Source organism: Melanerpes formicivorus, unplaced genomic scaffold (genome assembly GCF_026170545.1).
Source record: "Melanerpes formicivorus ecotype bairdi unplaced genomic scaffold, bMelFor1.0.p_v2 SCAF_94, whole genome shotgun sequence".
NCBI classification, from domain to species: domain Eukaryota; kingdom Metazoa; phylum Chordata; class Aves; order Piciformes; family Picidae; genus Melanerpes; species Melanerpes formicivorus.
The window spans coordinates 1,124,975-1,142,189 of NW_027142446.1; the positions used below are offsets into that span (position 1 = coordinate 1,124,975).

At 51.4% G+C, this 17,215-nt stretch overlaps 1 protein-coding gene across 2 annotated transcripts; it reads left to right on the forward strand.

Annotated features, from left to right (window-relative positions):
* Positions 1-2,150: 2,150 nt before the first annotated feature.
* Positions 2,151-16,937, forward strand: GDAP1 (ganglioside induced differentiation associated protein 1). 2 transcript variants are annotated; one of them, XM_068165888.1, is made up of 6 exons: positions 2,151-2,219; positions 2,404-2,596; positions 3,849-4,022; positions 6,111-6,205; positions 6,908-7,022; positions 11,336-16,937. In XM_068165888.1, the coding sequence occupies exons 1-6, from the start codon at positions 2,169-2,171 to the stop codon at positions 11,716-11,718; spliced, it is 1,011 nt and encodes a 336-aa protein (XP_068021989.1). In that variant the 5' UTR covers positions 2,151-2,168; the 3' UTR covers positions 11,719-16,937. The 2 variants fall into 2 exon arrangements, with proteins under 2 accessions (XP_068021989.1, XP_068021990.1); XM_068165889.1 differs by having other exon boundaries at positions 11,339-16,937.
* The last annotated feature ends 278 nt before the right edge of the window (positions 16,938-17,215 follow it).

The following is a 17,215-nucleotide window of genomic DNA, read 5'->3' on the forward strand; positions in this document are numbered from 1 at the left end:
CATCTTTAAACTCTTCCTGGGATATCTCCCCTTTTTCCCCAGGTGTAAGCCCTCTTTTTCCCCTTAATTCCTTTAGCAGCTCCTTGCCCATCCCGTGCGGCTGTCTCCCTCGCCGGCTCGTCTGCCGGCACCTTGGGACAGCTGCTCCTGTGCCCTCAAGAGTTCCTTCTTGAAGCAGCTGCAGCCCTCCTGGACCCCTTTGTTGTTAAGAGCTGTTTCCCAAGGAACTTTTCGAGTTAGTTCCTTAAATAAGCTGAAGTCTGCCCTTTGGAAGTCCAGAGTGGAGGTTTTGTTGCTGCCCCTCTTATTTTCACCCTATATTGAACACTCAGTTATCTCATGGTCACTGGACCCCAGACAGCCTCTGACCACCACATCTCCCACCAGCCCTTCTCTGTAAACAGCAGGTCGAGCAGGGCTGCACCCCTGGTAGGCTCACAGAGCAGCTGGGAAAAGAAGCTATTCTCCACACACTCTAGGAACCTTCCAGACTGCCTCCTCCTCTCTCCATGGAGTAGCTTCACAGAGGCTGCTCCATGGAGAGAGGAGCCTGCCCAGCAGAGAGGGAGAGCAGAGGCTGCTCCATGGAGAGAGGAGCCTGCCCAGCCATGGAGTAGCCTCTGCTCACCCTCTCTGCTGGGCAGGCTCCTTCCCATGGAGCAGCCTCTGCTCTCCCTCTCTGCTGGGCAGGCTCCTTCCCATGGAGCAGCCTCTGCTCTCCCTCTCTGCTGGGCAGGCTCCTTCCCATGGAGCAGCCTCTGCTCTCCCTCTCTGCTGGGCAGGCTTCTTCCCATGGAGCAGCCTCTGCTCACCCTCTCTGCTGGGCAGGCTCCTTCCCATGGAGCAGCCTCTGCTCACTCTCTCTGCTGGGCAGGCTCCTCTGGCCATGGAGCAGCCTCTGCTCTCCCTTTCTGCTGGGCAGGCTCCTTCCCATGGAGCAGCCTCTGCTCACCCTCTCTGCTGGGCAGGCTCCTTCCCATGGAGCAGCCTCTGCTCACCCTCTCTGCTGGGCAGGCTCCTTCCCATGGAGCAGCCTCTGCTCTCCCTCTCTGCTGGGCAGGCTCCTTCCCATGGAGCAGCCTCTGCTCACCCTCTCTGCTGGGCAGGCTCCTTCCCATGGAGCAGCCTCTGCTCACCCTCTCTGCTGGGCAGGCTCCTCTGGCCATGGAGTAGTCTCACACTGCTCACCCTCTCTGCTGGGCAGGCTCCTTCCCATGGAGCAGCCTCTGCTCACCCTCTCTGCTGGGCAGGCTCCTTCCCATGGAGCAGCCTCTGCTCACCCTCTCTGCTGGGCAGGCTCCTCTGGCCATGGAGTAGTCTCACACTGCTCACCCTCTCTGCTGGGCAGGCTCCTTCCCATGGAGCAGCCTCTGCTCTCCCTCTCTGCTGGGCAGGCTCCTTCCCATGGAGCAGCCTCTGCTCACCCTCTCTGCTGGGCAGGCTCCTTCCCATGGAGCAGCCTCTGCTCTCTCTCTCTGCTGGGCAGGCTCCTTCCCATGGAGCAGCCTCTGCTCACCCTCTCTGCTGGGCAGGCTCCTTCCCATGGAGCAGCCTCTGCTCTCCCTCTCTGCTGGGCAGGCTCCTCTCTCCATGGAGCAGCCTCTGCTCTCCCTCTCTGCTGGGCAGGCTCCTCTCTCCACAGGCATCTCAGGCAGGTGCTTGATTGCCTCTCCCTGGAGGTGTTTCAGAGAGTCAGAGATGTGCTGCTGAGGGCCATGGTTTAGCGCCAGTCTCGGCAGAGCTCGAGAGTGGTTGGACTGCGTGCTCACAATCCTGTGGTCTGTGAATATTTATTGCTTTGCTGTTTTGCTTGGTTCGGGTTTTTCGCTTTCCTTTCCCAAGGCATGATTCGAACACTCACCGTGGCACCACTTGTTCAGGAAAGAAAAGAAGCCTGGCGCGGGGAAGCCCTGCGCTGTGCCCCCCCTGCAGCTCCCCCGCCGCGCAGGGCTGCGGGCCGGCCCCCGAGCCGTGCGGGCTGCCTGGGGGGCAGCCGGAGGCGCCTCCCGCCTCCCCCGCCCTGGACAGCTCCTGCTGTTCATCTGCACGGGCACGCCGCCGCGGGAGCGGGCACGGCGCTGCTGCGGGCACGGCGCTGCTGCGCGCCCGCGTAGGCCGCCGGCCCCGCCCGCCGAGCCGATCCAAGCCGAGCCGAGCCGAGCCGAGCCATGGCGCCGCTGGTGCTGTACCACTGGACGCAGTCCTTCTCTTCGCAGAAGGTGAGGGGCGGGCAGCAGGCCCCGGTTCGCATCCTTCCGGGGCGGCGGCAGCCGGGCAGGGAGGGAGGCGCGGAGCGAGGGAGGGCGGCGGGGGGGCACCCGCGGCAGGGCCGGCGGCCCCGGGGAGCGGGGAGGGATGCTCCGGGGGTGCTGCTCTGGGGTAAGCCCGGCGCTGCCGTTGCAGGTGCGCTTGGCCATAGCCGAGAAAGCGCTCAAGTGCGAGGAGCACGACGTGAACCTGCCGCTGAGCGAGCACAACGAGCCGTGGTTCATGCGCCTGAACGCCTCGGGAGAGGTGCCCGTGCTTATCCACGGCGAGAACATCATCTGCGAGGCGACGCAGATCATCGATTACCTTGAGGCCACCTTCGTAGATGGTAACTCCCACATCGCCTCGGTGCGAGAGCCTTCCCCACGCAGCCGTGGCTTGCAGCAGGCCTGGGGGCAGCTCTGCATCATCCCACGCAGGCTCCGTCAGGTTCACACATCGCATCGGGGTTTTCAAAGGGCATCTTTTCCATCCCTGCTGCAGGCAGCAGGGAAATCTCCAACTGGATCGGGTTGTCCGGGGAACTGTTAAAGGCTGATCTTGAATGACTCCAGGGATGGGGCCTCCACCACATCCCTGCACAGCCTGCTCCAGTATTTCACCACTCTCATTGTGCAGAACTTCCTCCTGATGTCCAACCTAAATCTGCCCTGATCCAGTTTCAAACCATTGTCCCTTGTCCTATCCTCACAGGCCCTTCTGAAGAGTCCCTCCCCTGTTGGTCCCCTTCAGATACTGATATGCAGCTCTGAGGTCTCCCTGGAGCCTTCAGGATCAGAAAACATTTGTAGTCTCACAAGTGAATGGGCTCTCCTAGTAGCTGGTGGTATGAGGTAAAAACATGTTCTTCTAAGCTGAAGGCCTTCCAGCACCCTCAGGAGTGGCTGTGAGTAAAAGCCTGCCTGTCCTCCTTCCCCTCAGGAAGGATGGAGAAGCCTGCAATGGCAGCACTGCTGGGCTGAGCTGAGCACTCTGAGGCTGCCCTGGGAGATGGTGTGCCCCACAGAGTGCTGCACAGCTGCTGCCCTCAGCTCCTGCTGCCCTGCAGGGGAAGTGGAAAGGTGGTTGATTCCAGAATAATCCTGGGTGGAAAAGGAATTAGAACAAGAGAGACCCAAAGTGGAACAAAGAGGTAAAAAAGTAGGAAAAAAAACTTGAAAATGGCCACATACAGGCTTTAGAAATTGTCTCTGTATTGTCAGAAAGCAGACTGCCCCCAGATTGGAAGGAAACGCTTCTTCAAGTGTCGAGAAGCAGCATTTTGTGTTTTGGGGTAAGTTGGGTGAACCTACTGTGTGCTTACAGCTGGTATTCATCAGGCATGGAGTCAGGGTGCACAGAGATCGAGGGCAGGGTAACACTCTGGCCTCAAGGCCAGGTTGAAATGAGGCCTTGAGCAGCTTGGCCTCATTGAGAGGTGTCCCTGCCCATGACAGGGGGGTTGGAGTAGATGATCTTTACAGTGCCTTCCAACCTGAGCAGTTCTATCATTCTATGACATGACCAAGGTACCTTTGGAAATGCTGCTTTGGGTCAGTACTGCAGTTCTGCTTAACTTTATTCTTACCTTTGTGTTGCAGAGGAAGTACCAAGATTGATGCCAGAAGAGGGGAGCATGTATTATCCCAGGGTGCAACACTACAGAGAGCTTTTGGACTCCTTGCCCATGGATGCCTACACACATGGCTGCATCCTGCACCCCGAGCTGACAGTGGACTCCATGATCCCGGCCTATGCCACCAGCAGAATTCGTAGTATGTACTGGTACAGCTCTGAGTGCCTGGCAGGTCTCAAGGTGTTGCATTGAATTCACCTCGTGTCTTTGGTGCACTTTAAGCAGAATTAGGTTACACAGGGAGGTGGTGGAGTTGCCACCCATGGAGGTGGTCAAGAAATGTGTGGCTGTGGCACTTTGGTGCATGATTTAATGGCCATGGTGGTGTTGGGCTGATGGTTGGGCTGGAGGATCTTGGGGGGCTTTTCCAACCAAACCAATTCTGTGATGCTGTGGTTTTATACTGAGCATGGATTTCTAGTTTTGGTGGCAGTCCTTGGTACTTTGTGCATCTCATCTACTTCATACTGATCTTTGTAGTCTCTTGTGGTTTGAAAACAGGCAAGGGGAAGGCTCATTCTTGAGGTGTCTGTGGAATTAACTTTTCTAGTGACTGAAAATGTGCTTCTTTAGCAGAAAATGGCAGCTGGGACACAGCTGTGAGGACTGCATTGGATGGTCTTGCCACAGGGAACCACTTGCCTCAAACCACTCCACTGAAGGAAATCCTTTTGTGTGTGTGATTGTAAATGTGTAATAAGTTTACCTATTAAATTGAAGCATCTGCTTTCCTTCCAAAGTGGTGCAAGTGCAGATTAGTCTCAACAAAACTCAATCTATCTAATATAAAAGACTCATCAGGCCCTTTTTGTCTGAGGAATGTACTGCTGTCAACTTGGTGTTGGGGTGTGATGGAATAGCTTGGGTTTGTGGGGCTGTTCAGCCTGGAGAAGAGAAGGCTCAAGGGAAACCTTAGAGCAGCCTTCCAGTACCTGAAGGGAGCTACAGGAGAGATGGGGAGGGACTTTTTACAGGGACTTGTAGTGATAGGAGGAGGGGGAATGGCTTTGAGCTGGAAGAGGGGAGATTTAGACTGGAGATGAGGAAGAAATTCTCTAGATTGAGGGTGGTGAGACACTGGAACATGTTGCCCAGGGAGGTTGTGGATGCCCCCTCCCTAGAGGTGTTCCAGGCCAGGCTGCTAGGGGCCTTGAGCAGCCTGGTCTAGTGTGCTGTGTCCCTGTCCATGGCAGGGGGGGTTGGAACTGGATGGTCTTCAAAGTCCCTTCCAATCCAAACCACACTGTGATTCTATGATCCTCCAGTCTCTTCACATGCTGTGTTGAAAGACAGCTTTCACAGTCATGTCAGGTTCAAACAAAGAATTTATAAACCAATGAGATAATTATTCTCCAGCAAGAACTTTTCATCAGTTTAATTTGTGAGACTTAATTGGGACTAATCTTAAATTATCAGGTACAAGTGAGAGGTGATTCATGCTCTATGCTTTTGTTCTCAGCTTATTACTAGAAATACTTATTTGGAGAAGGTAACTTTTTCTTCACTGTGTTGTGGCATTGCAGGTCTGTAAGTATGGGATTTTCAAGCAAATGTCCCATTTTGAGGAGAGAAAAGTAGAAAGCAGTAAAATTCTCTTTAATGTTCCACATCACTCCTCCTTTCAGTCATGCAATGAGTGTTTTTCTAGAACATCCATATCCTCTGTGGAGAGCAGTTCCAAAAGGCATCAGAGATCTTGGTGTCCTATTTTAGCTAGCTGAGAGCATCTTGGTTCCATAGCCAGTGGTATTCAGGCTTTTGCTGTGGAATATTCCATGTGATACTCTCTGTATGGACCTTTCTGCACCTGCACAGCATGAAAAGTGCTGTGTCATTACTCTGACAGCAGAACCCAGGAAAGGAGGCACACAAACATCACAGACATGAGGTATTTGTAGCAGAATTGGATGGAGTGAGGACAGCTTTGGCAGTAGAATGGTTTTATCTGAATAAGAGAAACAAGAATCCCTCATTCTTGCCTGGCAGATCACCTCTTCATTCTGCTCATTCTGCTGAGCAGAAGGTGTGGTGGGGTCAGTTTATGCAGCAGTTGTTCTCCTAAGCATGATGGTTGTGGATCCCAAGTGGGGGTCACACTTTGTTGAAGTGCCATTTCCATCTCTCCACTGTGATGGCTGTACAGAAGCTGTTGGTCAGCTCCTGTGGCTTGCACTATAGGTAGGTTTGGATATCTAACATTGTTCTTTTGGTGTTTTTTTTGTATCAGGCCAAATAAGTAACACGGAATCAGAGCTGAGGAAACTTGCAGAGGAGAACCCAGACCTTCAAGATGCCTATATAGCAAAACAGAAGCGCCTTAAAGTAAGAGACTCTTTATGTTCCCCTCTGTTAGGAGCTTGTTAGTGTCAGAGTGTCTCTGTCACACTAATACCCAAGTGGTATCCGTGTGGTTGTGTGGAGAATCATCCCATTCCATAAGCATGGTAGTAGCTGAGCAAGGGTTTCTCTGACAAAAGTATAAACTATCTACAATGATTGAAGATACACAAGAAGGATGTGGAACTGTTACAAGAGTGGGTCCAGAGGAGGCCACAAAGATACCAGAGGGCTGGAGCACCTCTCTTGAGAAGATAGGCAGAGAGTGTTGGGGCTCTTCTGCCTGGAGAAGAGAAGACATTCTGGCAGCCTTCCAGTACCTGAATGGGGCTACAGAAGAGCTGGGCAGGGACTTGTCAAAGGTGTGGAGTGACAGGACGAGGGATGATGGCTTCAGACTGGAAGAAGCTCCATTTAGATGAGACATGAGGAAGAAATACTTCCCCATGAGGATGGTGAGGCACTGGAACAGGTTGCCCAGAGAAGCTGTGGAGGCTCCAAGCCTGGAAGTGCTGAAAGCCAGGTGGGCTGGGGCCTTGAGCCACCTGCTGTAGTGTTCCTTGGCACGGCAGGGGCTCAGAACTGATGATGTTTAAGATCCCTTCCAACCCAACCTATTCTGTGATTCAATGGTTCTGTGGTTGAAACACTAACCTTTATCTGTGTCTCACCTGTGTCTGTGTTCAGTCTAAGCTGCTGGATCATGATAATATAAAATACCTAAAGAAAATCCTGGACGAACTGGAAAAGGTTTTGGATCAGGTTGAGACTGAATTGCAGCGGCGAAACGAGGAAACCCCAGGTAAGGAATGACTCCTGCTAAATCCCGTTGGTGCTCAGCTTTGGGGAGACTGAATAGACTGGCAGGCAGCACCATTACAGAACTGGTTGTGATGAGCCCTGTAATGAACCTTTTTGCATAGACTGATGTAACTTCATGGAAGAAATGAAGGTTGTTTGAAATCGTGGTTTAGGTTGCTGCTGCTGTCAGTGAGTAGAAGTCCTGTGAGAGTGATCCCATTGTGAGCAGAGTGAATAAAATCAGCTGCACAATTTTGCACTACTTCATAAGCAAGAAAAACCTTAACTGCAGAATGTTCTTGGTGGTGTAGTTGTAGACCTTGGCAGAATAGAATAGAATAGAATAGAATAGAATAGAATAGAATAGAATAGAATAGAATAGAATAGACCAGGTTGGAAGAGATCTTCAAGATCATCGCGTCCAACCTATCATCCAACACCACCTAAACAACTAACCCATGGCACCAAGCACCCCATCAAGTCTCCTTCTGAACACCTCCAGTGATGGTGACTCCACCACCTCCCCAGGCAGCACATTCCAATGGGCAATCACTCTCTCTCTGTAGAACTTTCTCCTAACCTCCAGCCTAAATCTCCCCTGGCACAGCTTGAGACTGTGTCCTCTTGTTCTGGTGCTGGCTGCCTGGGAGAAGAGACCAACCTCTGCCTGTCTACAACCTCCCTTCAGGTAGTTGTAGAGAACAAGAAGGTCACCCCTGAGTCTCCTCTTCTCCAGGCTAAGCAACCCCAGCTCCCTCAGCCTCTCCTCACAGGGCTGTGCTCCAGACTCCTCACCAACTTCGTTGCCCTTCTCTGGACACCTTCCAGCAAGTCAATCTCCTTCCTAAACTGAGGGGCCCAGAACTGGACACAGGACTCGAGGTGTGGCCTAACCAGTGCAGTGTACAGGGGCAGAATGACCTCCCTGCTCCTGCTGGCCACACTGTTCCTGATGCAGGCCAGGATGCCATTGGCCCTCTTGGCTGCCTGGGCACACTGCAGGCTCATGTTCAGCCTACCATCGACCAGCACCCCCAGGTCCCTTTCTACCTGGCTGCTCTCCAGCCACTCTGACCCCAGCCTGTAGCACTGCCTGGGGTTGCTGTGGCCAATGTGCAGAACCTGGCACTACTAATAATTCACAGAAATCACAGAATGCTTTGGCTTGGAGGGGACCTTAAAGATCATCTAGCTCCAGCCCTGCCATGGGCAGGGGCACCTTCCACTAGACCAGCTTGCTCAAGGCCTCATCCAGCTTGGCCTTGAACACCTCCAGGGAAGGGGCATCCACAGCCTCCCTGGGCAGCCTGCCAGTGTCTCACCACCCTCACTATAGAGAATTTCTTCCTAATCTCCAGTCTAAATCTTACCCCTTCCAGCTTCAATCCATTCCCTCTCGTCCTATCACTACAAGTTCATCCTTTCCCAGCTTTCTTGTGGGCCTCTGTCAGGTACTGGAATGCTGCTATAATGTCCTGTCAAGGACCTTATGTTAAGGCCTGTTAAGATCCTGTTTTGGTCTCATGCTGGTATTTGTGCAGAATTAGCCATCTGAGTCACAGCTCTAATCACGAAGCAACTCCCCTCCCTCCCCATCTTGAGAAGCAGCAGTGATACAAGTTTTGTCCACCCAAAGGAAAGCTGCATTTCATTCAAATGGTATTAGTCTTTTGCTTATTCAGAGTGTGGTCCAGCTCCTAGTGGTGCTGTTGTTCCCAGTCAGGGTGCAAGGCATCCTTTTCAGTGCAAAACTGGCATAAAACAAACATCTTGACTCAGTGTGTCGATTGGGTTTTGCACACTGGGTAAAGAACCCAGGCTTGGGACAGCAGTGCTGACAGGAATCCTGCCTCTGACCTCACTGAAAGCTGCATGAACCATCAGCCAAGCTGCTCTGATCAGTAACTCTATACTTGGCTCCAGAAATAGCTGCTGCAGTAACTACCCATTGCTACCAAGAGAGGAACTGAAAATCTAGATAGGGTTTTCTACTGAATCAGCAGCATAAGAGCCACAGAGAAGATTTGAGCTCCCAGAGGATGGCACTGTTTTGAGCAGCAAACTACAGCCTCTCACCATTGCCAGCAGCCCCTTTGCTTTCTCTGCTGAAGAGCCTTGCCAAGGAGTTAGCTGATGCAGTGTTGAGGCTATGACAACCCAGAGAATCCCAGGCTTTAGTCAAACCTGCAACTGTTAGGTGTTGCTTGAAGATTTGGCTGAGGAATTCACATTGCTGAGGTTTGGGAATAATGCTTCTACCAGGTCCTGGTCAGCCTCCAAGCTTCTGCTTCTCTTGCTGCTGCTCAAGTCCTTTATTCACTTACTGCTAGTGCCACTGCAGGCATCTTTCTTTCACATGGGTCAGCTGCTTTGGCCTTCCTTCCATCACCTTGCTGAACACACTGGCTGAGTCTTTGGGTATCCTTTCACCACCACAGGACACAGCCAGCCTCTGCAGAGGCCTTTCTTCCACACCTGGTCACAGTAGACTGGTACCAGTGGTGTGCCAAGCTGTTGCTTTTCTCTGGTGGCAAATGAGTTGAAGGAGATGTTGCCAAATTTCTGTTTCCACAGAGGTGTTGCTGAGCATTCATGCCAGTGGTTTTGCATGCCTGCTGGCTGAGAAGAGCTGCAGAAGGCAGTAGGTTGCATAGTCCTCTTTGAGCTGTAGGCCAAAGCAGCCTTGGTAGAGTTAGAGAATGGTTGGACTGGATGAGCTCAAAGAGTCAAACGCTTCAGTGACTCCATGGCTCAGGCAGGGCATGCAGCTGAGCTGGGCACCTGGCTTTCAAAAGACTATTGTCAGGTTTTTCACTTGCATTTCTATCTCAGCAGAAGACTATCATCTCTTAACTGCTGATCCCTCTGGAGCCCTTAAATCACTGCACTCATGCTGGCAGCTGTGCTCACTACCAGATTTCATACCCTGGGTTTCTGAAAGCTCTGGCTGCAGGCAGTACAAAGGAGCCCTTTAGGGTGGTGGATCTGCAGATCACTGAAGTCAAAAGTGTGGTGGTGCCTAACACTGCCTGCTCTGAACCATCCCAGGAAGATTCACCTCCAACTGACTGCAAAGGGATCCTGTATCCCAGACTAACGGTGGTCAGTGTCAATATCCATCTCTTCCCAAACAGTGTAAAACCCTCATGGTCTGGGGTCCAGGACAGGAAGGATAAGCAGACAGACTGTTGTCTAACAGAGATGGTTATTGGTGCAGGTCAGTCATTTCTGCTTGTCTTGCCTCCAGCAAATTAGCAGTCTTTGAGTGTCTTTGAGGGGACACAGTCTCAAGCTGCGCCAGGGGAAGTTTAGGCTGGAGGTGAGGAGAAAGTTCTTCACTGAGAGAGTTGTTAGCCATTGGGATGTTCTGCCCAGGGAGGTGGTGGAGTCACCATCCCTGGAGGTGTTCAAGAGGAGATTGGATGTGGCACTTGGTGCCATGGTCTAGTCATGAGGTCTGTGGTGACAGGCTGGACTCGATGATCCTCGAGGTCTCTTCCAACCTTGGCGATACTGTGATACTGTAATGCCACAGAGCTGCGTGCCACAGGCAGGGTGCTAGGTTGTGCTGCTAGTGGTGGCTTCTCAGTGAAAGCTCAAGTGCCTTGCTCCTTTGCACCCCTCGTTAGCTTAAGTCACTTTTGAGAAATGCAGTTGAGAAAAAGAAGAGGTTTGCTTTGGGGGTTGAATTTATACACCTGCAATGTGACTTTTTAATTCCCCAGATGTCAGCCAGGCTGCTGAGTCTAAGACTTTGCAATGGTGTGTGAAGAGTGAGCAAGGACTAGTAAAATGTAAATTAGTGCAATAAGAGACTGAGAACAGGTCTGGGGAGGAGCACCTGAGGGAACTGGAGTTATTTAGCCTGGCAAAGAAGAGGTTGAGGGGAGACCTCCTTGCTCTACACACCTGCTTGATAGGAGGTGGGGATCAATCTCTTCTCCCAAGTAACAAGTGGCAGAATGAGATGGCCTCAAGTTGCTCCAGAGGAGGTTTAGCATGGACACTAGAAGGAGCTTCTTCACTGGAAGGGTTCTCAACCACTAGAACAGCCTGCCCAGGGAGGTGGTTGAATCCCCATCCCTGGAGGTGTTTTAAAAGAGGCAGAGATGGGGTGCTGAGGTAGGTGTGTTAGCACCAGAGCTGCAGCCATTCTATGATTCTATGTTCCCTGATTGCAGCCTCTCTGCTGAAGCGGCGGTGGTGTTTGTTAGCCAGCATGTTGAGACAGCACTCAGTGAAGTGTTAGCCCATGGAGACTTCTCTCTGTGTGTTCCATTAACTCCTAATTATGAATGTTTGATCTCTCCTTAGAAGATGGGAATCAGCCTTGGCTCTGTGGGGATTTCTTCAGCCTGGCCGACGTGTCCCTCGCCGTCACGTTACACCGCCTCAAGTTCCTGGGGTTGGCAAGAAGAAACTGGGGCAACGGGAAGCGGCCCAACGTGGAGGCCTACTACGAGCGTGTCCTGAAGAGGAAAGCCTTCTGCCAAGTGCTGGGACACGTCAACAACATCCTGATCTCGGCCGTGCTGCCCACGGCCTTCCGCGTGGCCAAGAAGAGGGCTCCGCAGGTGCTGGGCAGCGCGCTGCTGGCCGGCCTGCTGGCCGGGGTGGGCTACCTGGCGTTCCTCTGCCTGCGCAAGAGGCTGGCCGGCCTGATGGTCTCCGTTAGAACCAGGCAAAGCTACTTCTAGGCCTGGCCCTCCCTGGCTGCGAGTGGAAGGCACCTCTGCTCCGCCAGGAAATCATCCCCAGTGAAACAGAAAAGTAGCAGCAAGTTATCTCCATCTGTTAGAACATCATCGCCCAGGGACTGCCTCCTGCTCTTGCGCTGTTGGACTGAGAGTGCCGAGACGGTTGTGGCACGTGAGTGCTAGGGGGACAGCACGGGAAGGAAGAGGCCTTCTCTTGAGGCCAGGACTCTAAGGGCTGTGACAGTGCTTTGCTGAAGTCATCATTGTCTCCTTTCCCCAGCAGCTGACCTAATTACCATGCTGTTGTTTAATAGCTGTGCAGCAATGTGGCAGCTCCTCACTGTGGGTGAAATGTCTTGCTGTGCAAAACCAGCCCTGCTCCACCACTGAAACAGCACCAACCTGAAAGGCTCAGAGTAGGATTTCAGTTGAATATAGACCCTGTGTCCAGGAGTGAGTATGTCTCTGCTGATCCATGTCCAATGGTTGCAGCTGGACCTTCAGGAACCAGCTGAAAAGTACTTTTGTGGACCTATGTGTGTCACTGTATGTTCCTGCAGGAAGAGACCTGAAACACATGAACATCAGTGATTTGAGGGCTCCAGAGGGATCAGCAGTTAAGAGGTGATAGTTTTCTGCTGAGATAGAAATGAAGTGAAAAACCTGACAATAGTCCTTTGAAAGCCTTTTGGCACCAGCCAGGTGCCCAGCTCAGCTGCATGCCCTGCCTGAGTCACTGAATCGTCTCACTCTGAGCTCATCCAGTCCAACCATTCCCTAACCCTACCAAGGCTGGTGCTGAACCACGGCCCTCAGCACCACATCTCTGCCTCTGAAACACCCCCAGGGATGGGGATTCAACCACCTGTCTGGGCAGCCTGTGCCAGTGCTTGAGAACCTTTTCAGGGAAGATGTTTCTTCTAATGTCCAACCTAAACCTCCCCTGGGGCAACTTGAGTCAAACCAAACCATCACATGCACATTTCCTGCTTTCATGCTATCAGCTCCTTCCTATTCTGTTGGGGGGCCTGACACAGTTGTCTCCACCTGAGTGCCCCATGTCCCCTTTCTTGTTTCCCCTCTGAGCAGAGCTGGTGTTTGCAGACTGCTCAGCAATTGCAGGTGCCTCTGTGAAATGTTTGCCCACGAAGTGCCACAGCCAAGGAGAAAAGGTGGGCACAGCCAGACAGTGTGTAAAAGGCATTGAAAATGGGTCACTCTTTCTTTCTGGTGACACAGCCTGGAGTGAAGGTGGGGCTGTAATCCAGCATCTCTTTGCTTAGGACAGGTGTCACTTGGTGGCACGTGAAACATGCAGGTCAGTTTGGAGACAGGTGTCCTGGGCTGCAGGTGTTCTGTGAGGCTGCACTCTTGTAGCTGGTAGGCAAAGTGCAGAAACCCACTTGGATCACTATCTGCTGTGCAGGAGGTGCTGAGAGCTTTGTTAGGCTTGACCTGAGCTCCTGTCTCAGGGGCAAAGGCACCTTCACCTGGAGGAAGGCTGGTAGTCGTCCTGCAGAGAGACAGCAACAGGGAAGGGCTGAAAATTCTCATCCTTTAGTAAGATTTTGGTATTCTTGATGAGTGTGGAAAGCCTCAGGATTGTGTTTACAAGCTGGACAACTGCAAGAAGCTTTAAGGGTTTGGCTGACAGCAACCAGTGCCATCAGGTCCAAGTGCATTTTAGATCCAGTGCTGGTGGCTGTGGTCCACACAATCACTGTGAGCTCCAAGAGTGTCTCCTCTGCCAAGTCTGGTGGAGTGAGCTGAGGCAGTTTGGTGTGGTGCTTGTAAAGCTTCTTTGCAGCCTGGCTTATTTCCTGTGCTCTGGTACACTGGACACTACTGAGACTGAGAACACCAGCACTCTCCTGCTTTTCAGTTGCTCTTTGCTCTATCACACTTCAGATATATTTCATATCAAATCTTGGTGTGTGGGACCTGCACAATAAACACCAATTCTGAGACCACTGCCTAGCCTGGTGTCTGTCTTCTGTGCCAGTCATAGCAAGCAGGTTTGAGGATCACACAGCTTTGCTCTGAGGAGTCTGATGCTGTCCCAAGGGAGAAGCTTCTGGTGTTTCAGTTCAGAAGGTGTTCAGCAGGTTGTCTTGCATCTCTCTGGAAACGGGGTTGCACTGAGAGTTTCTTTGATGGTCTGTCTGAGCTGTGTGTGCATGAGGCTAGGCAGGTGCCATTCAATCATCTTAAAAAGCCATGTATGGCAGGTGGGCCAGACACTGCTTTGGGAATGGCGAGTCCATGCTCAGAGCAGTTCTTGAACAGGAGAGCCAAAGAGCAGTGCCATGCTGCCACCCAGAGGGACCTCCACAGGCTGGGGAAACCGCCAACAGCAGGAACCTTTGGCAGTTCCGCAGGGAAAAGAGAGTCCTGCACCTGGGAAGGAGTAACCTCATGCACCAGTGTGTGCTGGGGAGCAACCCGTTGAGGCCATGGTCTCTTATGACACTGTCTCTAGAGAAAGGAATAGTGCCCTGCTCCCACAGAGGCTGCCTCTGGTTTCTGTGCTGTGTTAGTGGACATCCACTGATCCAGACTGAGGGAGACTTGCTTGGGCTACATGAAATGTGTTTGTCTTTGTAACACTTAAACTGTAGTTTAAAACCTTCAACCATGTAAATACCCAATAAATGTGGAGACACCTGGGAGTCACTGAAGAGCCTGCCTGGGTTCTGAGCCAGGGCACGATGCAGCAGCGTTGCCTCACCCTCTGCTGTGATACAGTATCTCGATCGTTTTTCTGCCAGACAGATGGGAACAAAGGAAAACCAAACAGCAGAGGTCTTCACCAACTTCTTGGATGGCTTTAAGAACTGATTTCTAAAAGTAATTGGCCATGATGTGAACAGAAGCAGCAGAGACTTCGCACATTAGATTCAGCACAGTCATTTCAGAATTATCAAATAGTTTTTGGGTTGTATTCCTTGTTTTCATATTTGCTGTAATAATATCCTTCAGTCAGGGAGTAATTGGTGTGAAACTGTTGCCTCTGCTCTTGTGGGACCTCACCTCCAATCCTGCCTCCAGTTCTGGTGTTCCCATTAGAAGAAGGACACGGAGCTGCTGGAGTGAGTCCAGAGGAGGCCACAAAGATGATCCAAGGGCTGGAGCAGCTCTGCTGTGAGCACAGGCTGAGGGAGCTGGGGGTGTTCAGCCTGGAGAGGAGAAGACTCTAGAGGGACCTTAGAGCTGCCTTCTAGTACCCAAAGGGATCCTGCAGGAAGGCTGCAGAGAGACTTTTCCTGAGGGTGTCTAGAGACAGGACAAGGGGGAATCGTTTGAAGCCAAGGGAGGGCAGGGTTAGACTGGAGCTTAGGAAGAAGTTCTGCAGTACAAGGGTGGTGAGACTCTGGAATAGGCTGCCCAGGGAGGCTGTGGATGCCTCCTGCCTGGGGGTGTTCAAGGCCAGGCTGGATGAGGCCTTGAACAGCTGAGTCTAGTTGAGAGGTGTCCCTGCCCATGGCAGGGAGGTTGGAATAGATGATCTCTAAGGTCCCTTCCAACCTAAGCCATTCTATGATTTAGCTCAAAGACTTCTTGGAAGCATAAGACATTTTCAGCAGGAGAAAATGGAAATTACTTCCCCACACTTCTGTCTGCTGCTCTTCACTGATGAGGAACTCAGATTCTCTGGCTTACAGGGAAGCAGCAAAAATCCACTGGGATATAACAAGGATATGGCTTCCAAAAAGAAAGAAAAAAGAAAACCCCCACAACACAAACAACAAGAACAAAAACCTACCCAAAAGAAACCCACCCCCCAAACCAAACCAAACCCCAGCACCTCCAGAACAAAAATGCCCCGAGCATCATGACTTGTATTGAGCACTTTGAAAGACCTTTGGCATGGCCAAGGGCTCCCTTCATGGTACTCTTAACTCTTTGCTTTTTCCTGCCAAGCTTTGGAAAGTCAGTCCTGGGTGATGTAGCTGACTCTAACGCTGGGGGAAAAAACTCAAGAGAAGGCAGTATCATCTGCACCTCGAGATGAAAAATACTTACCTGTGCAAACCACACTTTAAAGGCCACATTTCGAAGCAGTTGCTGTGAGTGCCACAGCTGCCGTCAGGCGCTCAGCTCTAGCACGTCATCATCCTGCCCTCGTGTGCCGCTTTGGGGTACTGCTCACCAAAGCCTGTGTTCAGTACTGAAACTCTGGCTCAGGTTTGAGACTTGCACGTTTCCATCACTAGAAAAATGCATCTTGCAATCTGGACATCAGCTTTTAAGCACTTGGAATTGTTAATGCACTATGAGGATGATTTATGCACAGATATGTGATTGGGTTTGCTGCTTTCATTCCAGAGTCAGTGCTCTCTAAGATAAAACAGCTGGGAAAGCAACAGCTAATTTGATGACATTAGTAACATCAACACTTGACCTGAATCAAAATGAGTCATTTCGGTCCTGGACGTTCCTCCTTTGTCCCCAGACTCATTAAACTCCAGCCTCTGTAGAAAATCACTCTTCTTGCACCCCGTGGCTATCAGGTGTGCCACATCAGTTGCCCAGTCAGCAGACTGCAGGCAGCACGAGGTGGGAGAGCTGCTTTTTATTCTTAGTCTAGCAGGTTGGTCTCCTCCTCCTGCTAATAAAGTAAAACTTTTCAGAATGCAGTTTAGAAGGAGAGGCAAAATGAAATGCATAGAAGTGCCTATGTTCCTGCCAGTGGTTCAACCTGTACAGTAGTCTGCAGTATTTTACCTTCACCAGTGTGACCGTTTGAGGCTGTGCCTTTAAGAAACAGACAGTGCTGGGATGCTCTGGCTGAATGTTTTGGAATATTAACGAAAACAATCAGATATTCTAAACTAATTTCATTGGTGGATTGGTAGAGTGCAGTTTTAAGCTTAGGTGCAGCTGGGATTTTCTCTCAGTTCGCTCCTTTCCTTCTCCCTTTCCAGCTCGCCTGCTTCTGGGCTCCCTGCCAGAGTGACCCTGAACAGATAAGGCCAACTAACACTCTGCTTTATTAATCTCCTGCCTTTTTCTTTCTTTCTAACCCTCTTTGGGGAAAAAGGGGAGAGAAGGGGGTGCAGGGGGGGAACCCTCCTCAGGAGGAGGGAATTTTGTTCTGTATTATTGTTTATTTTACTTTGCTGTACGTTTCTGTATTGATGTTGTAAACACTGTGAATTGTGTACATATCCTGCCTTCTCCACATTGCTTGTGAAATAGCATTTTTCCTTTTGCTTCTCCAGCTGGCTAGCTGTGGTTTGTCTTCCTCTTTCTGGGGGAGAGAAGGCTAGGCCCTTCAGTCCAAAACCACCACAACCAGCATCTTTGTGTCTGAGGTAACGGAGTCCTTCTGAGGGGACGCTGGCCTTTCATGGGAGGGAAACGAGGCCTTTGTCACAGCAAGCCCTTGTTAGAACAGCATCCCATGTTTGCTTGACATGTCCTAATGCCTGTACAGTCACTCCCAAACCAGCCTAATCCACCTTGCATCCAAATATGCAGGTCTCCAGATGCAGTA